This window comes from Festucalex cinctus, chromosome 18 (assembly GCF_051991245.1).
Source record: "Festucalex cinctus isolate MCC-2025b chromosome 18, RoL_Fcin_1.0, whole genome shotgun sequence".
NCBI classification, from domain to species: Eukaryota; Metazoa; Chordata; class Actinopteri; order Syngnathiformes; family Syngnathidae; genus Festucalex; species Festucalex cinctus.
Window position 1 is genome coordinate 4,761,090 of NC_135428.1, and position 23,540 is coordinate 4,784,629.

At 38.6% G+C, this 23,540-nt stretch overlaps 2 protein-coding genes across 5 annotated transcripts in view; one reads left to right on the forward strand and one right to left on the reverse strand.

The window, feature by feature from the left end:
* Positions 1-1,135: 1,135 nt before the first annotated feature.
* LOC144006371 (uncharacterized) lies at positions 1,136-12,063 on the reverse strand. 3 transcript variants are annotated; one of them, XM_077505175.1, is made up of 4 exons: positions 11,844-12,063; positions 4,272-4,548; positions 1,352-1,516; positions 1,151-1,278 (listed from the first exon to the last, which is right to left on the reverse strand). In XM_077505175.1, the coding sequence occupies exons 2-4, from the start codon at positions 4,489-4,491 to the stop codon at positions 1,259-1,261; spliced, it is 405 nt and encodes a 134-aa protein (XP_077361301.1). In that variant the 5' UTR covers positions 4,492-4,548; positions 11,844-12,063; the 3' UTR covers positions 1,151-1,258. The 3 variants fall into 3 exon arrangements, 1 of the variants encoding a protein (XP_077361301.1); XR_013279790.1 differs by lacking the exon at positions 1,352-1,516 and having other exon boundaries at positions 1,136-1,278; positions 11,844-12,061; XR_013279791.1 differs by lacking the exons at positions 1,151-1,278; positions 1,352-1,516 and adding an exon at positions 2,705-3,237 and having other exon boundaries at positions 11,844-12,061.
* An 8,683-nt stretch (positions 12,064-20,746) lies between these two features.
* The window catches only part of gabrb4 (gamma-aminobutyric acid type A receptor subunit beta4), a 46,632-nt gene continuing 43,838 nt past the window's right edge, over positions 20,747-23,540 (forward strand). Inside the window, exon 1 of one of the 2 annotated variants that reach the window (XM_077504776.1) lies at positions 20,747-21,760. In XM_077504776.1, coding sequence (XP_077360902.1) covers positions 21,681-21,760 — 80 coding nt within the window. In that variant the 5' untranslated portion in view covers positions 20,747-21,680. The remainder of the gene's footprint in view (positions 21,761-23,540) is intronic. The other variant, XM_077504775.1, reaches the window with a different exon arrangement.

Consider the following 23,540-nt stretch of genomic DNA (forward strand, 5'->3'; position numbering starts at 1 on the left):
TGCAGTGTTGTGTGCATGGACATGGGCGGTAACAGTATTTAGTAAATACACGTTCATCTATTTATCGTTAGTCAAAGAGATGCTGTATTCCGCTCTGCATTAACAAAAAAAAAACAAAAAAATGCGATAAGCCTGATTGGTAGCAGGCCAAGCATGACTCCTGCAAAAATAAAGATAAAATACAGCTCACAAAGGTTTTTGTATAATAAGTGCGTCTTACAGAGATTATGCTTCTGTCAGGGGCAGTTTGCACTTTTTCATGACACACATGAATACCGTGGAGAACAATTCAGGTTATTTAATGTTATGTAATTTAATGTACAGGACTGTCTCAGAAAATTTGAATATTGTGGTAAAGTCCATTATTTTTCTGTAATGCAATTAAATAAGCAAAAAAATGCCATACATTCTGGAATCATTACAAATCAACTGAAATAGTGCAAGCCTTTTATTGTTTTAATATTGCTGATTATGGCATTTTTTTTACTTGGTCTGAGGAAATATTCTAATATTTTGAGATGAGATATTTGGCTGAAAATGCCATAATCAGCAATATTAAAACAATAAAAGGCTTGTAATATTTCAGTTGGTTAGTAATGAATCCACAATGTATGGCATTTTGCTTATTTAATTGAATTATAGAAAATAATGGACTTTACCACAATATTCGAATTTTCTGAGATAGTCCTGTATGTTGTTTGCTTACTGCATACAAGGCAATGCACAGGGCCGCAACTTGAGCTTCACTTGAACAACCTAAGAAAAAAAAAAACAACAAAAACTCAGCTCTCTTTTCACTGTCACTGTTGAAGTCAAGCAAAACTAAAACAAGGAAAGAAGTGCAAATGAAAGGCGTGACAAGAAGCATTTCTATTTATGGTCTCTTTGTTAGTCTAGACCCCAAGTATTGCTAATTTTATCGCACCGAAAATACACATAAAAGGAGCATGCTGCAACAAGAGACATTTTCAAGGAAGAAGTGAAACCGTAACATGTGAGAACTTTGTTGTGAAGGTTAAAAAGTTGGGGCCAAAGTCACTTGATGTGTGTTGTTTTGTTGTTGTTGACTTCATTCCTCAAAAATAAGTATTGTTTTTGTAGAGGCTGAGTTTTTATTTATTTTTTTTAATAATGTCAAATGCAGTTTTATGCAATGCCGTAGGCTTTTATTAAAATGAAAAGAGACAAATTGCATTTCCAAGGAAGAATGCAGCTCAATGTCATTTTCTTGGAAAGCTCCTCCCTCCTTCCTAGAATTTCACAGAGGACAGAACCGATCTGCAAGTGAAATAACATAAAGCTATTAGATTTATAAAGAAGAAGACTGTTGTATAATGCTTATATGTCACACTTGTCCTCGGAGCAGCATCATCAGGGATGAAGGACACATGACTCCATCCAGAGGCTTCCACTGGTACTACAAGTTGGTGGAAACGAGTTTGAGTGGAGTTTATTCCCACGCCTCGATCATCCGCAAGGAGACTTCCTGAATCTCGGTGGTGGTCACCAGATGGTGCTGCAAAGGCAGATTTTGATCAACGCGTGCCTCGTCCAGTCAGTCGAATGAAGGAGCGAGGGCGCGAGCAAGCAGATATTCATCATAACTCTTGCTGTCTGGAATCGAGGCAGGTAGCTGATGTTGGCTGTAAATCTAGCTCGAGAGGAGGGAGGCACTTATGCCGTAGAGAAGAGTGATGCTTTGTACTTTAGAAATTAGAAATGACCAATGCAGGCAACAGACCTTACTTTATGGAATTATCTTTATATGTGAGGGTGTTCTTGCTAGTCTCAAATTCATTGTCATTTTAACATAACTATTTTGGTTGGAAAAGGAATGTAATATAATTCTAATATAAAATATGTTTATTTACCTAAAAAAAAAAAAAAAAATACAGTGATGCTTACACACATTTGCCGACTGCACTTACATTAAATAAGTCAATTTTAAGTGAAGTTTGCTAAGCAGGTTTGAAAATACTTTCTCACGAGTGGCTGTGACTTCCATCTGATGCTCCCCATGCGACGCGTGCTCACACCTCGATTGGCTCTGAATATATCTTCACAATGCTGTTTTCCCTCAAGTTAATGTTTAAGATCCAAATAGAGATAAAATGCCGTCAGAAATGGTCATTTTATTTATTTAAAAAAAATAAACTTTTCAAAGCTATCTATCTGTCTGTCTGTCACATACTGACAAACGTCGTTCTGATGGCGTTTCGCGATTTGCATAAACTGTTTTGCAAATTTTATTTCAGATTACGAAATGTATCAAAGTGACTGAGAAAAAACTAATCATCAGTATCTCAGGTGAATGTGGTGTCATTTATTTTCATTTTTTTAAATTTTATTTAATTTTTTTTATGTATTTTGATATTTGTCATGATTATGAACTGCTCCATATTTTTAAGTGGCACAGCTTCCACTGCGTGTCACTATGATGCGGTTAAGTTTGACCCCCCCCCCCAAAAATAATAAAATAAAATAAATATAAATAAATAAAATGTACACATTAGAACATACAAACCTGACAAAACTGAGCACTGTTAGATTTTATGTACCTTATTTTGTGGTCTGTTTAAAATTATCATGAGTGGAAAGCTGCAAAGTAAATTACCAAACAATTTCAACTTAGAAGGAAATTGTTGCAAAAAAAAAAAAAAAAAAAAAAAGAATTTTGCACTTACATGTCCCATTTTTTCCCCACACAATCTTTTTCCTTTACTTTTTTTTTTAATAGCTCTTTGTTCTCCGCACACGTCTATTTTTACTCCAGCATTCGCGGGAGGAGTCTGAGAAATGACGAGGCTTGGGAGACTTGCTCATCTCCATGGCAACTATATTGCAAGCCTTTATCGTCAAGCTCCATTCTTTTTTTTTTTAATGCTTCCCATATATATATATACACCTTTCATGTCTATTGATCTGATCACATTTGTGAAGGTCTAATTTGACTTTGTCTGTTGCCTCGCCAACCTTCCTTAAACACGCTTACTCCAGGATGCCGCTCATCATGATGCGTCCCACCCCGCAGTCCCCCAATGAGTGGACTCAGCTGTCTGTTTCTCTCTCAACCAATGGCTGTGCTGTTGTAGAGATATTATGTCCACGACTGCAAGCCTCACTCGTGCCATGCAATGCACTGCCGCTGATGAGGCTCACTTCCATGAGCAGAGCGTCGGCTTTGTTTAGTTCGGGCGGGGGGCGGGTCCCCATTCCCCCCCCATCTTGTACCGGATCCTGCTGAGAAACGTAGCTTTACAATCACTGCAGCATGGCACCCTCTTTTGACACCCACGCTGTACTGCTCACAGGCTATGTATGTGATTGGAATATTTGATAGAATTTAACTCTTTCATGAGCTTGAAAACAGTGCAAACAAAGAAATCCTCACAGATCCCCCAGCCATTAGTGATGCAACGATATCCAAACATCACGATACGATAATTATCACGATATTTAAAAAAGATCACAATATTGTAAAAAAAGAGCTCATACTAAAAAAAAAAAAAAATAAATAAATAAAAAAAGCACAATATTGTGCTTTTGTACATGACAGCAATGCATATAAACCACCTATGATCACTAATAACAATATTGAGACACTTACTTGCTAATGCTAGCACATGTTGATTGCTTCACAAGCAAATGAGGTTCCCCTTTATCTGACAATTAGCATAATTTTAAACATAGAAGGCCAAAACATCCCTAATGAAAATTAAATTGCACTCATAAATTAGCCACTAGAGGGTGCTAGAACTGCACAAATGGAAATCAACCTGACTTTTTTTTTTTTTTTTTTTTACAGATGTGTTCCTTTTAAATATTGTGAACATGACGACGACGATATTGTGGCAGTTTTAATATCACAATACTGTCCATATCGTGACATCCCTAACAGCCATTTGTCAGCTCATCATTAAAATATTTTCAAGCTGTCGACTTGGGGAAAGAGGACATGCGTTCCATTCTTGTGGTCACGTGGACATGTGATGCTACAAACTCACAATGGAGGCTTCTGAAAAGCTTTAGCAGCAAGAACAACCCCAGACAGGGACGTAAAGAGAGTCATGCTTGGGCGTGGGTGTTTCTGTACACCAATAAAACATGAGCGAGACAGAAATATATCAGGAATCCCTTAAAAAGAAGAATAAATATGCTGGCCTCATAATAACAATGCCAGGGGAGATAATTAAGTTAATTCCGTGTTGCCTTTCCTGCCAGTTCACAAGCGTGGTCAGATGCCAGCAGCCCCAAGGAAAGTAAGCGCTCACCCGCGGTCCTCCAGATTGGCCGGAAAATATGCCTTTCGCTGTTCGCGGTGACCCCTCGCCTCCGTCGCCTACCGGGAGGGGAGCAGGTGGGCTCAGCGGGGGCCAGGTGGCGGCGCCGCCTGTCACGCTTGCTTCCACGCGTCTCCCACGCACGCCAAGCACAAATAGAAACGCAGGCGAGTGACGATACTTCAAGCAGCGCACCAGCAGCACGTGCCATGATTGCACTGGCGAGACCAGGGATGGGCAACTGGTGGCTTGTGGGCTCTCTGTGGCCCTGAAATAAAGGGAAAAAAAAAAAGAAGTTATTTTGTGTTGACTTTTTTTTTTATGTTGATTGGTGCAGATATCACAAATTTGACTTCTTTCTGTCCCATTTCATTTCTTTTTTTTCTTTGAAAAATGAAATAATTTTCTGTTTTTGAAAATTTAACTGAACTCCACGTGTTCATTCTTAGTTTTGTTGCCTTCAGTGAGAATCTACAATATAAATAGTCATGAGAATAAAGAAAATATACTGTATAAAGAATTTATACTTCTTCCTACTCTTTTTTTTTTTTTTTTTTTTTTTAAAACACGTTTGAAAAGGAGTAGGAAGAAGTATAAACTTATCAAGAGGGTAGGACTTGATAAGTTTATACTTCTTTTTACTCCTTTACAAACATGTGTAAATGTGTAGCTAATGACTGGGTGAACTATTGCAAAATTGTTATTTTTGTTGCTCTAATGTTGTGTTTGTTGCTTTATCAGTCCTGTATTTTTTTTCCCTATATGTGTTCTTATAATTACTTTGTTTTTATACATGTTTGAAAAAAAAAAATAAAAATGCAAAAATGCCAAATTGTTGGCCTGTACTGTATATGTTTGCACAGATCTTGTAAAATAGCATTTTTGTTGTACTGTACATCCCCAGATAGCAACTTGGATAATCACATTACATATTGAATGGCATCCAGGGACGTGCAATACCAAACCGTTAACAAAAGTGAGGAAAAAAAAAAATGGTGATCGTGTTTGTTTGTTCATGGAGGATGACATACAGTAATATAGAATATGGATGGGCAATGCCATATTGTAGCAGATGGTGACAAGCCCGTTGACAGCCCGGAGAATGAAAAAATGATAATAAATTGCTGCATCTGAACCTTTATCAGGATCCTCAACAAAATTGAATGGGCTTTTTTTTTCTTTTTCGTTGGCCTCTGCACCGCTACTGCAAAGTGTCATCGGGGCTTGTGCTAAAAAATAGTGTCAAAGAAGTTCAATGGGCAGTCCCGTTTTCTTTCTGAAGCTGAAGTGACTTAAAAACCTGGATGACCTCTCTATCAGATGCTCAACATTCATGGTTTCTGAATTTGTGGTTTTGTTTTGGCAGTTGCATTGGTTTTTTTGGGGGTTTTTTCTAGAGATAGCTCAGAATTGTTCATTCGGCAGTTTTACCGATTCACCATCTGATCATAATTGCTCTTTTTTTTTTCCTTTTTTTTTTTTTTTGTGTATGCGCATGCATGTATGCGTCCGTGCAAATACATGGAAATTTGTACTCATGATTTCACCTAAAACCTAATAGAAATCCAATTACCATTGACCTTAACCAGATACTTCAGTCTCGCCAGAGTCGTCAGGAGACCAGAGGAAAGGTCAAAGAAAAGAATGATAAATCAAAGTGAAATCCAACACCGACTAAACACCTACCATCCATATGGTTACAAAACTGGAGTCTTACGCCAACCCCAGAAAACTCTAAATTCCAACAAATTAATGAGATCTCAAGAGACCAGAGGAAAAACTAAAGAGAGGAAAGAGGGAAGGGATAGATGAAGCAGAGTGAGATCCAAAGACACCAGCACATCCAATCCATCAAAGTGAAATCCAGCACCAACCTGCCATCCTCCTACATTGGTTTTCAATGTTTTATTATTACATGACACATCATCCTCATCCCCTCCTGCAAATTATCTCCTTTTGCTTCTCACTTCAACGCATGTGTTAGCCTTGACAGTGAGAGAGGCATTCCACGACAGTATCTGAGGTCATCACCCAACATGCTCTCACCCTCATGACAATACAACACAATCAATACCAGCAATGAGATGCAGTGTGACAAGTAGTCCCTTAATACCCGTAGCCAGTAGGAAGTAGATTTATAAACCACGTCTGTCTTTTACATTCTGATTATTTTGTAGAATACTGTAAATGCAGGAGATCATGTCAGCATTTTGCCCATGCGCCCTGGTGATGGCGGGTCTACTCTTCGTATGAGATTTTACCCACCAAGGAGACTGTCGAATCAAAAAAAAAAAAAAAAAAAAAAAAAAAAGAAGCCGGACAGGAAGGCAGACAGGAGAATGAGAGAAGTGTGTGTGCGTGTACTTGGACTCCCCCAGGATTGTTCACATCTGCACAAATCAGCGCAGTTATGTTAGCACCGTTTTTTTCCTCGTCCTGTCAGATGAGATCAGAAGGCACAAATGGGCCACAGTTTGTTTGGTCGTCACAGGATCTTTGCACGCAGAGCTTGCCCATGGGACAGGTGATACTTCACACAATTCAAAATTGCGAAACGATAAGGTAAGTAGATTGCACAGACATTTTTTCTATTAGTGTAATACTCATCTTAGTGCTGTTGGAACGAGGAAAAAAAAAGGTTATTGTTTATTACACATTTATAACACCTTTATTAAACATTTGTCAAGTCTTAACTAACCATGACAACCATTTTCTCTAGGGTTGAATGATCATGGAAAATAATCCAAATGTGTTTTTTGTTTTTTCCCCAAAAAATGCAATTGCGATATCATGTGCGATTATTTTTTTCAAGGTCCTTTTAAATTTTTTATTTTTATTTTTTTTTAACACACGATATCAGACCTTAAGATAAAGGCAAATTAAGCATGCAATTAAAATGCACTTTTTAAATACAGGATGTGCATACTAACTTTCTCTCAGTCTACACATCTGTGTTTATGTTAATCTTTGGTGGTGATTTCATCCTAAACCCCCAGCCTGTATTTTGCCATTTTGTGTTTGTTTTGTAAACAGCGGGATGTTTCTGTTTTGGGTTTCTGTTTTGGGGGGGGGGGGGGGGGGGGGGGGGGGATGGGGAGCTTAAGTGTGTGAATGAGTGAGTGAAGAAAAAAAAAAATCTGTGCGGGCTTTCAAATTGCCGCGGGAGTGAAGTCGCGCAGCTGACAAGTTCACCTGGCCCCGTTTGCGACACTGTCTTTTCACAGAAACGTCCCACTGTTTACAAAACAAACACAAAATGACAATACAGGCTGGGGGGGTGGGGGTTTAGGACGAAATCACCACCAAATATTAACATAAACACAGATGTGTAGACTGAGAGAAAGTTATTTAAAAAGTGCATTTTCCTAAGTGAATCCGGCAGACTGCGCCTTTAATATTGAAATTAATAATAAAAAAAGACCCCAAAAATGTTTCGCTCGCATATGTGAGTCTTCAGCATGTCCACTACAAAAAGTCACCGCTCGCCACTGCTGTGCACATTCAGGTTGACAAATGAGTTTACATTTGGTTTGACACCAGTCGAGATGGCCTGGGCTTGCTTGCAGAAACAAATTTTTATTTATTTATTTATTTATTTATTTTTCTGGTGCAGTGCCTTCTAGGAAAATACGGCGGTCCCAATATTGACCCTGTGGGGCCTACATACTAGCATGGAGCCTCGTGCCTGCCTTCAGTCTACTGTACAAAGTGAATCATCTGTATCGGCCTCCATATATAGCAAGTAAAGCATAAATAAGCCACGGGGAAGATTCTGTTGCTAAATTAGCGGCCACTGAAGGTCACATTACGGAAGAATGCATAATCAGGCTTGTGCTTAATTCAACACTGACCATCTCAGAGAAACAAGTCGTTTGTTTTCTCTTTGGAATATTGACTGCCTGCTGAGTGAGGCGGTGTCGTATGACTTATGTCAAACAAGTGCTTCCTAATCAAACAATCGGAATAACGGGTTTTATTTTCAAATTTGACAACATACAGAATGAAAGTAACGAATTCATTGTTTGTAAAAGGGCAGCACAGCTGCTTTGAGACGGCACAGGTCCCTTGGCTGAAGCCAATTACACGTACACACTTGCATACACACCCCCACATACAGTACACACAATCCCCTTATGTGCGCTCTGCAGCTGTTCCTGTTCGCTATAATAGTTGACTGCGACGACCAGATTAAAGTTTACACCATTGCAGAAAAAAATGCCCAAAAATTTTCATCATAATTTTTCTTCAGACGAAAATGAAACGAAAACTAAAATAGAAGCCATTCATTGAGACTATAACGATAACTAAAATTGATAATTTCGTGAGCAACTAAAACGGAAATGAAACCAGCACAGTGACGAAAATTCACACAATCCAAACAGAAGGAATGAAACGAAACTGTTCAATGTACTTTAACGTTGCAACATGTTTCATTGAAAAAAAAAAAAAAAAAAAAAATTCTGTATAAAAATCCTCTAAACTGTCTTTTTCGTCGACTAAAATTGGATTAAAACTAAAATACAATCAGATGACCAAATTATGACTAAAATTGTATTTATTAAAACTGCGTCAAGGAATGTGCTGTATAGTTGTAACATAAAAAACATTACAATCACAATATGTATGAAAATATTTGCATCCAAGCAAGAATGATTTCATACTGAACAAATGTTATGTGAGTCTATAAAGCATAAAACTATTATAACAGTCTTTAAGATACCTTGCCTGGTGTAAAGCCAAAATCTTATAACCCAATGAAAAGAAATAGGAAGAATAAAGTTGTGCCCAAACTGCAAACAAAAAGTGTCGCCAATAATTAGGCCATGTAGAGTTAAGTGTCAACCCTCCTTAATTCTCTTCTCACCAGGACAACATCTGATTCATTATCTACACAGACGACAGCAAAAAAAAAATCCATAGAAGGGTTAACAGCCGAATTGAAAGTGGCAATATGCCACTATAATTGTGCATATGTTAGCGTCACGCATGAGATCTGCCTGCATAATTAGCTTCTTGACAACTGGGCAGATAATGCTGGCTTGTTGTTTCTCCTTTCATCTGAATTGTGTCACAATAAAAGCGCCGATAGATCTGCCGGCTTGGATTGTGCATTTACAGTACGAGCCAGATGATGTACTGGCCCGTTTGCACAGCGATGTCATCTGTTTGCACAACACATGCAAACACTGAAAGAAATAGACCTTATCCCTCTCTAACACTGAACAGATAAGCATTTGAATATGAAAACTGACCAATCCTCTTTTTTTTTTTAATATGGTGTCGGCCCAAGCACATTTTTTAGGCCCCAAACATTAATATATTGCCTATATTTGATATTTTCATTATTTTTCACATACAATAATAGTACCTTTAAAAACACATTTTGCAACTTGCTGTCGACTGAAAATGACATCACAAGGGCTCAGGTAACCAATCACAGCTCAGCTTGTGAATGTCAGGTGACCTAGAAAACGGGTGAGCTGTGATTGGTCATCTGACCCCTTGTGATGTCATTTTTAGTCGACAGCAAGTTGCAAAATGCGTTTTTAAAGGTACTAATTGTACGCGAAAAATAATGAAAGTATCAAATTAATTCTAGACAAAATATTAACTTTTTATATTGCTATAATGGGCTAAATAAGTGAAGTAACCCTTGAACAAAAAACAATGAAATAACCAATACTAAAATTCTAAAAGCATTTTCACTAATGGTTTGGTACGGTGTTAGTGTGGTTAGCACGTGTGCCTCCCACTTCTGAGGACTTGGGTTCGAGTCCAGGCACTGGCCTTCCTGGGATGAGTTTGCATGTTCTCCCCGTGTCCGTGTGGGTCTTCTCCGGGTACTCCGGTCTCCTCCCACATTCCAAAGACATGCATGGCAGGTTAATTGGGTGCTCCGAATTGTCCTTAGGTGTGCTTGTGAGTGTGGATGGATGATCTTCTGTGTGTGCCCTGCGATTGGCTGGCAACCAGTACAGGGTGTACCCCGCCTACTGCCCAAAGCCGGCTGAAATAGGCGCCAGCACCCCCCCGCGACCCTTGTGAGGAATAATCTAACATGAGGAAAGAAGAATGGTTTACAACAACCCTTTTTGGCTTTTTATTAGAACATAGACATTTGAAAATTCAATAATTTCCATGTGATGGTGGACTTATTTCAAATGCTGTCTTGGTTCGTTTGTGACTAGATTGGCCAGGTTTCAACACTGCTACTACCCCCTCCCATTTTCACTTCCTTGTGGGAAAGTGTTTGAGCAAGAGAGAAGCTTCCAGATAATTAATTTGGAGGGCACTGGTCCGCTGAACAAGGCCCACCCGTCCCATAATATATGTGCAGTGACAGCATGCTTAACAGGCATTGACTGTCTGCACTTATGGCTCTTGTGGAAGGATCTATGTGAAAGTTTTATGCCGCAATTCCAAAGGTTCAGACAAAATTGCTATTGGAACGCAAATGGGAACTCTGCTGAAAGATCAGTCCTGATTTGTTGCTTCTTTTGCAGGAGGGATTTCGCCAATGCATTGTAGGATGTTAGTAGTCGTTACCAATACTTGTGATTGAAGATGAACTCTTTGACCGCCAAAAACGTTTAATAACGATCAGTAAAGTCACGACGTATATTGCCATAAACGTTAAATAACGTCAACAATTTTTTAAAACATTTTTTTCAGTGAAACGTCTAAGTGCGGCGCTGCCTGGTCAATGGGTTGTGGAATCTAAAACACTCTAAACTATGGCCAGCAGATGGAAGCATTGTATCTCTTTTCGTCAATGATCAAAGCCTCTTTCATATCAAAGTTTTTCTTTGATAACTTCCGACAGTAAGAGAGTTAATGAGTAGTAAGATACAGTGGATATGGGTCAACTTGGATTATAAGAAATTTAATACAAACAATTAAAAAAAGGTACACGTTTTTGAAAAGACACTAATTATTTTTCATGTGATACTTAAAAACTTATCTGGTCCAATTTTGCCAAAACCAATCCCCTATAGTAGACAGCTTGTAAACAAATTCTGCTGTTTATTTTATTTATTTTTTCTAAGAGAGTTTAGAATTGTTAATTTGGTAGTCTTACCGATCCAACATCTTATCATTGTTCTCTCTTTTTTTTTTTTTTTAATTATATTTGATGTGTTTTTGTGCGTGTGTGTGCGCGCGTTTGTGCGTGCGTGTGCACATGCGTGTAAATACATGTAAATTTATATTCATTAATTCACCTAAAAAGTAATAAAAATCCCATTACCCTTCACCTTAACCGGATACTTCAAAATCTCGCCCAGAGTCATGAAGTTCAGAAGGTAAGGAGACCAGAGGAAAGGTCAAAGAAAAGAAAGATGAATCAAAGTAAAATCCAGTACCAACTAAACACACAGTTACAAAATCAGAGTCTTACGCCAACTCCAGAAACCTCTAAATTCCAACAAATTAAGGAGATCTCAAGAGACCAGAGGAAAAACTAAAGAGAGGAAGGAGAGAAGGTTAGATAAAGCAGGGTGAGAGCCGTAGACGCAAATTCTGATGTTTATTGACTGTAGCCCAAATGTATTGGTTAGCACTTACAGTTTTTGTCAGGTTCGGTGTGGTGGTGGACCCAGGTGCAGGAAGCCAACGAAGCAGGGAGGTAGAGGTGCTCAAAAAAAAAAAAAAAAAAAAGTCATTTAATTAAACCAAAACTAACTCCAAAACATAACCAAAACATGAGGGGAAACATGGCAAACAAAGTGGCAGAAAGGCAACAACAGCAACAATGAACCAACCAGAACTGAACGGAAAACAGGTGACTAAATACACACAGACTAATTGACAATGACTAGACACAGCTGGGCAAGACACAAGTGGCAAGGTAAGCTGATTGGTCGATAGACCGGGAAGGGAAGACACACGCAGGCGGACAAGTTTAACAATAACGAGACTAGGGGGAAACAAACCAGAAAGCAGAAACAAACATGACAAACTCAAAAACCCAGAAAAAGTAGCAAAAACCAAACCCCAAACCATAACAGTTTTGGTCAGCCTGTAAGATGAAAGGTGTGACAGCAGGTGTGTATCAAAAGATTCAATGAATATGGTGAACATGCATGTGACCTTGGCTGTTAAGGCAAAAAAAAAAAAAAAAAAGATTTATACAGTATTTGCTCTTGGCTTTGCAGTTGGACTTTGACCTAATGTTATTTTTAGTAGAGGTTATTGTATATCACAGTGCAAATTTCAACCTCTGGATTAAGCAGCAACAACAAATATAGATTTTACAGATTTGATAATTCAGAGCAAAAGCCTGTGGGCGGGGTTCTTGGGGGAAAACAGAGGGAACATTTTCAAAATTAATTCCAAAAAATAAATAGATAAATAAAAATGGATCTGGCCCAGACATTTTAGATGATGTTGTATTGGTATACTATATTTATATTGTTACAATTTAAATATGAAATACATACCGTATTTGAGAAGAAAACAATTTGGTGTCAATGTCACGCCACAGCCTTGCCTCGAAAACAAAAAACAAAAAAACCCCGATTTATTCTGCTTGAGATTGATGCTTTTGCTGATTTATTGGCTTGCAATGAAGCCGTCACTCATGATATGCAACATCTCTGTCACGGTGGCCTGCAGATGTGCCCCCCGTGACGGATCTCGATGCATCAGCCGGGAACAAAATGTACAGTAAGTCTGGAATGGAGCAGCTGCGCTCTTTGTTCTACACTGAAGTGCGTGGGTATAATAATTTATCTTTCCAGCTGAGCGTCTGTTAATGCCCAATAGTCTGTCTGCTGCTACCCGCTGGCCTTGTGGGGGTCAAATAGTCAAGCTGGGTTCAATGTAGGAGACTACACAGCCTCCATATGTGCCAAAGCAGGGGTGCAGTCAGTTGCAGGTTTTTATTGAATTTTCTACAGAAAATTAATGGATTAATTATTTATAATTGAAGTGCTAATTATTTGCTTCTCTGTCAGGACATTTGTTTTGATGGATAATTCTGATCCCCAAAGCTATAATTCATTTAAAGGAGAAAGTCAAGTTCCTTTCGCACGTTGTTCACACTCACGGGGCCTGCTTGCACAGTTCTGCGAAAATACCAACGCAAGGTCTAACCCGCCTCAGCTCAGATTTAGATAACATGTCATGCTTGACTTGTGCTCAAGGCACAAAAATACAACCTAGGGGACATTTCATTTACGTTGGCATTCTGTTACACTCTGTTGCCATTTTTTTTAGGTAAAATATTTGATTGTTTTGTGTATTAGTGTATAATTTAGTTCATTTTAACTCATTTGCTCCCAATAACGTGTAAATATGTTTTTGTTTAATGTTCTAAGCGTCCCAATGACGTATTTATACGTTTTTGTTTTTGTTTTTGTTTTTATGCTGGAGCATACAGAAGGCTTTGATGCAGCCTCTCAACTGCAAAGAACGGTTGCAGAAATGGTAGTTATTACACAAACGGCCAGCAGGTGGCAGCAGAGCAACGGAGATCAACCAGGGCCATGTAGAAAAAAAAGCTCAATTGGAATTTTAAATCGATTTGTGAAAACTGATGGAACTTAGCTCTCTTCTAATGCTAATTGCTGCAAAACGGAAACAGATAGAAACATACTTTTTTTTTTCCTGATGAAAGAAGAGACTTTAATCTTTCTTTTGATCGATTCCATGCCTTTATAATGAAAATGGCGGCGAGTGAATGTTAATATGTGAACTAAAATAAGCCATTGGCTGTAAAATTATTATTTTTTTTACTTTGACCCACTGACGTATTATTTTTATTTCTTGTGATTTCCGCCCCCAAATCTGAGTCAGGCTTGTGTATGGTTCAAATGTACTTGACTTTCCGTTACCCAATTGAAGCAGACATACTTCTACTGAAATCACTTTCCAGAAGCCCCTCCACATGTTAGACGTGTGCCTGGCCGTAAAAAAATGAATCATGTCCATGCATGGCTCATTTAGCAAACCTGATAAGATCACTTGACATACCTGGCTGACACTGTCACAGAGCCTCCCACTGATTTTCTTAATGACTTACTCCTCTGTGCTGCTGTGATTAGCTATGATAGTTGCCTAATCTTGTAACTTCTGGCAGCTGTAAGATATCTTGTCAATTAAATAACCCACTGCGGAGGATTGGGTCCCACAAGGACTTACTAGTAAATTATTATCCATTTATGGTCTGCTTACAGCTGTATAATTACACTTGACCGCAGTTCCTCCTCCTGTGTGATGCGGGGGATTGCTGAAGTCCACCTCTTTTAATTAGCCTTGATGAGTCAGGCTCGGAAAAGTAACCAAAAATGTAGATGAATGCGTGGGTTTAAATTAGGAATTGGGTAATGATGCATATTAGACAAACAGCAAACCAACAGATACTGAAGACAGTATAGTTTGATTCGGAGTCTCTCTTATTCTACACTCTAAAAACAGTTGGTTAAAAAAATAACCAAATTTAGGTCAGGAATGGACCAAATGACTACTCGGGTGAAAAACCCGCACAATTTTTATTTTTATTTTTATTTTTTCTCAATTAAATCAAATTCGTTTTTTTTATTTGTGTGTGACCCAACTGGTTTTAGAGCGTAGGTACACAAGTAAATGAAATAAAATAATAATAATAATAATGATAATAATAATAATAATAATAATAATAATAATAATAATAATAATAATAATAATAATAATAATAATAATGCAATCGGGTTGTTTTGTGCGTTATAGATTTTGACCTAACTTTTTGGGTCGAAATCGGCCCTTCTTTGACCTAATTAATAAATAAAAATGTAAATAAATAAATAAATAAATAAATAAATAAATATAAACAGTACTGAACCTTTTCTTTCATAACACTGGGATACACAATTTTGGTTGAGTTAGGTCTTATACCTATTTTTTTTTTTTTTTTTTTTTTTTTTTTTACTAATTTTGGGGAGCGAAAGTTTTTAGTTTTTCGCCATCGTGTAAAGTTTTTTTTTTTTTTAGCTAATCACTGTTTTCCTGGGGGAAAAAATAACAATAAAATAAATAAATAATAAATGGTTTGGAAAATGGATGGATGAATAAATAAATAAATAAATAAATAAATAAATAAATAAATAGATTAATAAATAAATAAATAAAAGAGATTGGCATGCTAGAAAAAACAATTTTAGTTTTAATCAGCATAAAAATCTAACCAAACATATATTTTTTTAATTGTTCCCCAGTGTAATAGACGAGCACAGAAAAAAAAAAAAATCACAATAAAAGACCATCTATTTTCATTTCAATGAGTTTACAATGCTATTAATTCTTTTAATGTAGTGGTTCATACTACAGTGAGCACACCATGCTCCAAGATGGCTCCACCTGCGGTTCCTTGCATCACCAAGCCGAGTCCTCTACGAGCACTTAAAAGCTTTTCAATGCATCTCAAAATATTTATGAATCGAAACACGGTTATTGTTCCTCGGCAAGTGAGTGCAATTGGCTAAGGGCTGCATAAGCCAACCAATGGATGTGATATTTGCAGACTCAAGCACAAGAGTCCATTTGGGCAAGTATTGACTCGCTATTAGGAGGATACTTAATGGCACCATGAGAAGGTTCTTGGATTAACAGCCACTATCGCACCTATTTTAAAATCAGGATTGTGTAATGATGTGCGGCCATGCATCCGTTTGGTGGATTTGACAGCAGCAACGCAGCCTTCTACTCTTTTTAGCTCGACATGAGGCTCAATGCCTCGGGTCTGTTTCATATTGTAAATTAATTATTCTTTGCTGGAATTGTGTTTGGGAGAATGTCTGCGCGTGTGCGCGTGGGCGTGCATGCCCTCTGTTCATGCCAAGGAAATGACGGAGCAGCCTGCTAGATGGGGAAATAATCATGCAATATTTTTTATGAATTAGTTCCATGCTTTTGCAAATGCATGCCCAACACCAATCACCCGGCTTTGAATTTGAAAGAGATGAGCAGTGGAAGACGGAGGCGGCATCGGCGAGGGTGCAAGGTCTCAATGTTTCCTTAAAACTAATATAGGCAAAAACAATCAAATAAAATAAATGCAGTTATGTTGACTGGAAAAGCTCTTGCTCTCTGAATTTTAAAATACTTTGGGCACCATTGTTTTGTTTCCCCCCTCCTGTGTGTATACAAGCTGCAAGCAGTCACGCGGCTGTTTCCATGGCGATATCTATCTGTGTGAGGAATTCATTAACCCTTTCTCACAGGAGTTCTCTGCAGAAATCCCACATTGAATCCAGATCGGAAAGAAGCAGGGGATGCTACTGTGCTATTTTTAAAACGCACGATATTATTGATGAAATACTACATATTATATTCCTGGATGTAGAGGGGAATTCTCGTTTGTTTTGGCGCCGGGAGTCCTTGTTTCTGTGCCGAGCCATGTTGACAGGCTTTGACATTTTCATTTAAAATTTATTTTAAAATTCTTTCAATTAAGCATGGGCGAGTACCGATACCAGATATCGGTATCAGGCCGATACCGGCCTTTTTTCAAGTACTCGAGTACTCGAGACGCAGATGAGTACAAGCGACCAATGGCAGAGGGGGAAGACGTTAAGTGAGTCCTCCTTGCCTGTAAGTGGCGCTAGCTAGCTTGCAGCAGTTTTTCACCAAAACTTCACCGGTTTGGAAATACTTCAAAATTGTGAATCTTAAACTAAAAGAGCATTTTTGTGTTTTATTTTGAGCGTTAAGACTATTGAAGAGTGACTGTGCTGGTATTTTTTGTCGAAATTAAAGGAAATATATTTGTTTAAAAATATCTTTTAGTGATTTTTTTTATTTGTCAAAATGTACTACTGGTATCGGCATTTGGTATCGGTGAGTACTGAGGGTCTGAGTATCGGTATCGGTATCGATCTGAAAAAAAGTGGTATCGAACATCCCTACTTTCAATGCAAATAACATGACATGTTACGCAAGTTACCCATTTGCTAGTGTCAAAGCAAAATGACCATTCCAAAAATTCTGCTGACAGCCTAGCTAAGCACGAACGTCATCGTTTGCATCATTCGGAATATTATCTCAGTATGGTGAACGGTGACTTAAAATTGCAGAAGTTAGGTTTACATTTTACAGCGATTGTTTTTTTCTTATGTTTTCTTGTGTGCTTTACTTTCATTTTATTGATGATGGTTCTGATAACTGGTTCTGATGATGCAGACCAATCTTTGAGTAGCACTCTGAAAAATACCTTATGAGAGAAAACTTATATTCACATTCTTACTTGATGAAATTTAGAGCTTCTCCCATATATGTTCTCGTTCTGTTAGATCTGACTGCAGCTTTTGATACCGTGGACCACAGTATTCTGTTGGCTCGTTTGCAGCACCAGGTGGGCATTAGTGGTAGTCCTCTTGAGTGGTTTAGATCCTGCTTGGCTGACAGAACATTCTGTGTTAGCCTTGGATGCTCCAAGTCCCGCACTGCCCCACTGTCATATGGTGTTCCACAAGGTTCTATCTTGGGGCCCCTACTGTTTTCACTATACTTACGATCGAGCCTTTGCATTTGCCGGTCCCTCCCTTTGGAACGACCTTCCACCAAATTCTAGGCAATCCCCCTCTTTATCTACTTTTAAAACCCACCTTAAAACCCATCTGTATTCTTTGGCTTTTGCCGCACCATGAGACTTAACATCGTTTTTTGGTGTTTTGTGGTGTGTGCTGTTTTGTGTCATGAATTTGATGTTTTTTTTCTATTTATTTATCTATGTATTTATTTATTTATTTGTTTATTTATTTATTTATTTATTCATTCACTCGCCTACTTGTTGTTAATGTAGTGATATAAAATTTATTTACGTGTACAAAAAAAAATTACATTACATTACAACAATGCTTGTTTTAAAGTGCTTTATAAAAAGTTGAGTTGAGTTGAGTATGTTGGAATCTTTTACAGTTCTGTGGTAATCAACACTTTTCTTCTTCACCATCAATGATACATTTGTGTGTTGACATCACACAAAAAAAAAAAAAAAAAAGTCCTTTCGATGCCGAAGTGACTTCAGACCAACATTTTTCCAGGAATGAAATGGGGTCCAAATCCAAATGGTAGGACATCTAACTTCCTGGTTCCACTGTAACAGCACAGAAATACAAAGTGAGAATCTTATGTTACATGCTATGACACATCTAACCTTTACGCTGGCTGATTATTGTGATCCGGAGTCCCTGAGCACAAGCTTCTCATGCCATCATTATTGATTATGAAAAAACAAAACAAAAAAAAACAAAAACAGCCTGGTTACGCTGATTTCCGTCAAGGGCCAACACTTCTCTCTTCATGGTCAATCAGGACGTCCTCATTAATTTCCAATTACATCGGAACAGTGGTACGAGGCATTATGAGCAATCAGAATCCAGAGTTGAACAATCGAGCATGAAAACTATGTAGTAAATGTTGAAGCGCTGCATCTGTCATTTTTATGATTCTATTTAATGGTCACAGATGGATGTAATTCATGCCACTCTCGGGTTATAAATAATAAATGGAATTTCCATCAGACATCCTGCAGTATATGTAGTAGACATTTTTTGATCAATAGTAGGTAGGATATATATGGCGCATCATTCTGGCTGTTTATGCGATTGCATGATGATGCGATATGATGGAATTCAGCAACTTTTCTGTTGTGAGGTTTGAGAGAAACCCGCGTGAACTTCTCCCAGCTATTCGCGATCTCTGAGTGCGCTTCCTTCGGTAGCATAGCAACAATTGCTGGGAGCCTGCTTGGAGGTAGTGCTTCAAAAGCTTCTGATCTCATCATCATCATCATCATCATCATCATGCCAATGAGTGGCGTGATATACATTGTGCTTGAACCTTCATTTTCTGTAGTCTAACGCGTTACTTTATTCTACAAAGTAGTCTGATTAAAGTTACTGTCCAGAGATTCAATGCGTTACTCCACGTTTTCAGGAAGAAGGCAAAAATATCTCACTGTTGTAACAAGTCACAAACAACTGCGGCTAACTACGAAGATGAGGCGGAAGTCATTGATCACCACACTGAATTCAGCCATGGTCTGGTCGTGAATGGTTTGCACATTCAAAACAAAAGTGATGATACTTTTACAACTAGTTTTATTAACCAACAGGCACACAACGCAACAACAACAAAAAAAGTGTACGTTATGGACCATAAAAGTGGTAAAAAAATAATTTATTTCCATCCTCAACTGGTCCGTGAAGCATTCTGGGATGAGGTCGTCTCCGCCCTCTCGCCAGGGGGAGTGACGTCAGACAAGTCACGTTTTCAGCAAGCACGAGTCCACTCAAGTGGACACACTGGAATAGCGGAACAAACAATAGAGGAATTAAGCGGATTTTCATTTTCAACCTGGACAGATTTTTATTTTTTGTTTTATAAAAAGTATTTATGTTACAAGGAGTCAAGAGAGACTGCCTATTTTGTTTTTCATTAAAAAAAACACTTCATTTTCATGTTAAAAATGCACTTTCAATAAAGTATTTGGAACTCCGTTTCTACCGCATTATTTTTATGTTGAGATGGTGTTATCGGCAGCTGCTGAAAGTAACTAAAAAAGTAACTTTTTATCTAATTTAGTTACTTTTAAAATCAAGTAATCTGTAAAGTAACTAAGTTACTTTTTCAAGGTAACTGTGGCAACACTGCTTGTGACAGCTTCAAGCAAAATTGAGGGGGGGGGGGCGCTCACAAGCTTTTGGAGCTTTTGGCAAGTCACTTCGCTTTATGTTTCAGTGTTCTCCCTTTACTTTTCTGCTGTCACAGTTGAGGTAAATGGTAACGTGCGCACAAGAGTGCATATTGTTGCAACAGGTGATATTTATTTGAAATTAGAACATAAAACGTGATGAGGATGAGTACGCACATGTAGGGTGTGCTATAGAGGTCCTGGGCACGCCTTTTTTTTTTTTTTTTTCCCGAAAAAATGGCAACACGGTAGATCAGATGCTGTCAGCTTTTTGTCCCACTGACACCACAGTGGTGACAGTAGCGGGTCTATTCATTTAAATGAGCCTTTGCGCATAGCCTTCCAATCACCACAACTGCATCAGTGCCGGATGGGGTTGCTTAGCAACTGGACAGCAAAGCGACCCCAGAAGAAAACCTCCTCCATCTGTATAAAACACAAGCTTGTATTGCTACTTGAATGGCGATGTGCGCTTTTTGCTTGTTAGCCACAAAATGTTTTGCTGTTTGCAGCTGTGTCCGTTTGTAATCATGTAAATAAATCATCCAAACTGGTGATTGTTGTGGGCGCCATGCGTAAAGCGGGGTGTGTTGGAGGGGTGTATGGGGGGGGGGGATTTCAGACGGTTATGAGGCAAAAGTGGGTGTAATGTGGTTGAACAGACACACACGTACCATGCACGCTATGTGTTTCAGGGAGAACATGCAGTTGACTGTCAGAGCAGACTGTCGCTAAGGAATTCACCTTAGTTGCCACCCCCTTCCTCCCTCCTCCCTCCCCTTCCAGCCGGATATTTATTTTCATTTCATAACTTTTAAAATAGGTGAAGAAAAAAAAAAATGTTGACGATCCATATGTCTCTGGGTGCTTGGATCTCTGGCACTTTTGCAGTGGTTCAAGGAGGAGACGAGTGCACGAGTGAACCGGTGTCCAAACGCCATTTCAGGCTGGACCTGCACGGGAGGAAGACAAGTGGACTTTTCGAATAGCTTCGCATCTCTGAGGGGGATCTCTCAATACGCGGGTTATCATATTGGGGCATTTCTTTTTTCTTTTTTTTTTTCATGAGAGCAGCCCTCTGACGTCTGCATCAAATATTACCACTTGTTTTGTTTTTTTTTCCCCCCTCTCCAATGTGCATTTTCCCCTCAGTGACTTTGCGCTGATCTCCATCATCATCTGCAGCAGCGACAAGAGGGGGAAAGCAGGGGATGAAGATTTCATTTTTCTTTTTCTTTTTTTTTTTTTAAGTCCACCGCTCCCAGCTGAAAGAAATCAAGGTTTAACGACAGCGCGCCTGATTCCCGTACGGCTGCAGCTTGCTGTTGCAACCATGCCTCTTGTGCACACTTGGACCGGGAAATTTCATCCACCAATTTGAGACTACTTTTTTTTGTTTGTTTGTTTGTTTGATTGTGCACATCGTCGCCGTCGCGTTTTGACTTCTTTTTTTTTTTTAATTAACTGCGCGCGCCTGCTTTTTCCCCCAGCAAGATGTCCGATCTGTTGGTGTTGGTCGAGGGGCTCTGTGACCTGCACGGATTTCCATAGCGGGGGCCAATTAAAAAAGATTTTTTTGACACCGAGAAGCCTGCTTGAAGACGTCGCATGCGTAGATGTAGGCGAGTTTACTCGACATTCTACTCCCATCGCCCGTTTTTAGTTTGTGCATTTGCCGGAGGAACGTTGGACTGTTGGATTATAGATACTAGAAATAAGGATTTGTGGAGATGTGGGGTCGTCAAGAAGATAAACTATGTGGAATTTTCTCTGCTCTGGCGGCTTTGTCCTTCGCATGCTTTATTCAAAGGTAAGAAAACGTCGCCCGGCTAAAAAGCTTTCGCATCAATTGATGCGATTATCGGTCAATAAGAGGCCGATATGTCACAAATCACATTAAAGGGGTGCCCAGGCCGTTTGCTTCTAATACGCTCGATTAGACGCCGCCATGTGTGCACCTCCTCGATACCAAAATGCAATATTCATAATTGCGTGCATTGTGGCTGCCACCTAAAGAGGGAGACCTCAGCAGGAGGTGCTGATTAGTTGATTGGCTCAGCCTGATTATTTGATTGACGTAAGAAAAACTCAGTTGATCTGACTTCTAAGTCCCCAGTTAAACATTGCTGCGTTTTTATTTCCATATTATGACTTGCTAGGATATGATTCAGTCACAAATGGATGAATAACCCCTATTGGTCATCCTTTTCTTCAGATTTCCATTAAATATCCTCTCTCTCTCTCTTTGCCTTAAAGTGTTTCCATTGAGTCACATGGAAGAGCATAATCACAGCAGGCAGAATCCCCTCGACAAATAATTTTGTTGTTAAAGACAGTGATGTAGTGTTGGCCTGCTCCTTTTCCACAGCCTCAAGAATCGTCTCAAGGCTTACTTCTGATATTTCCTATTAGAATTTATCCCAGAATTGAGAACAGAAAAAGCCAGGTGGGCAATCTTGTCAGGTGTCATTCAACTCCCTGTTGTGATGACGCCTTCGGGTGTCCAACCTACAGGTTGTGTGTGAACATCCAGCTTGATGAACAGCTGCACTTCCTCGATCAAGCTAATTGAGCAGCGTATCCCCTCACTAAGCTGGCTTTCGATGTGGGTGGGGGCTATTTTCACCCCATCTCATCCCATTGTAGCAAAATCACATTCCACACCCTTTGGAGTTGTCTTTGAGGTGTTGCAGGTCATGACACCAATGATAACCCTCCTATATTGTGTTGCGGGTCAGACTGACATTTCATCGTAAAATAAGTTTTTTTTTTTTTTTTTGTGTTTGTTTGTTTTTTCCCCCATGTAACATCTGCTAAACTCAAAATCAACAAGCTGAGTTGCTAATGATTTTTTTTTATTTTTAATTATATTATTTTTTTACGGTTTAGGGTAGGCGTGACCAAACTTTTTCTTTTAACATTCACTCCCAGCCATTTTCATAGAAGCAATTCCGTTCGCTCCCGGCTCTTTTACTGGATCTTGACTGATTTTGTAAGGCCCACAGAATATTGTGTTGTATTGCAATAAAAACAGGGAACCTATCAAAAGAAAGATTAAAGTCTCTTCTTTCATCAGGAAAAAAAAAGTATCTTTCTGTTTCCGTTTTGGAGCAATTAGCATTAGAAGAGAGCTAAGTTTCATCAGTTTTCATGAATCTATTTAAAATTCGAAGTAATTTAGCTTTTTTTTTTTTTTTTTTTTTTTTACATGGCCCTGGTTGATCTCCTTTGCTCTGCTGGCCGTTTGTGTAATAACTACCATTTCTGCAACCGTTTTTTGCAGTTGAGAGGCTGCATCAAAGCCTTCTGTGTGCTCTAGCATAAAAAAAAAAAAAAAAAAAAAAAAAAAAAAAAAAAAAAAACGTATAAATGCGTCTTTGGGACACAACTTTAAAAAAAAAACAACGTATTTATACGTTATTGCGAGCAAATGAGTTAAGGGCTACTTTCAGAAACTTGAAGGCTACAAGGTTTTTTTTTTACTTTAATTTATCAAGTGCACCAAAATCAGTCACATTTAACGTGGTGGCATTTAACGATAAACTAGCAGAAATTCTTAGTTATACAAATGATAAAAAAACGCGAATAAT

Excerpts from the sequence above, each read along its gene's own strand:
- LOC144006371 (XM_077505175.1), bottom strand. The coding sequence starts at position 4,491 with ATGGCACGTGCTGCTGGTGCGCTGCTTGAAGTATCGTCACTCGCCTGC. Across the intron at positions 1,517-4,271 it reads GCCAATCTGGAGGACCGCGG|CACCATCTGGTGACCACCAC; the intron begins GTGAGCGCTTAC and ends CTGCCTTTGCAG. Across the intron at positions 1,279-1,351 it reads TGATGCTGCTCCGAGGACAA|ATCGGTTCTGTCCTCTGTGA; the intron begins GTGTGACATATA and ends TTTCACTTGCAG.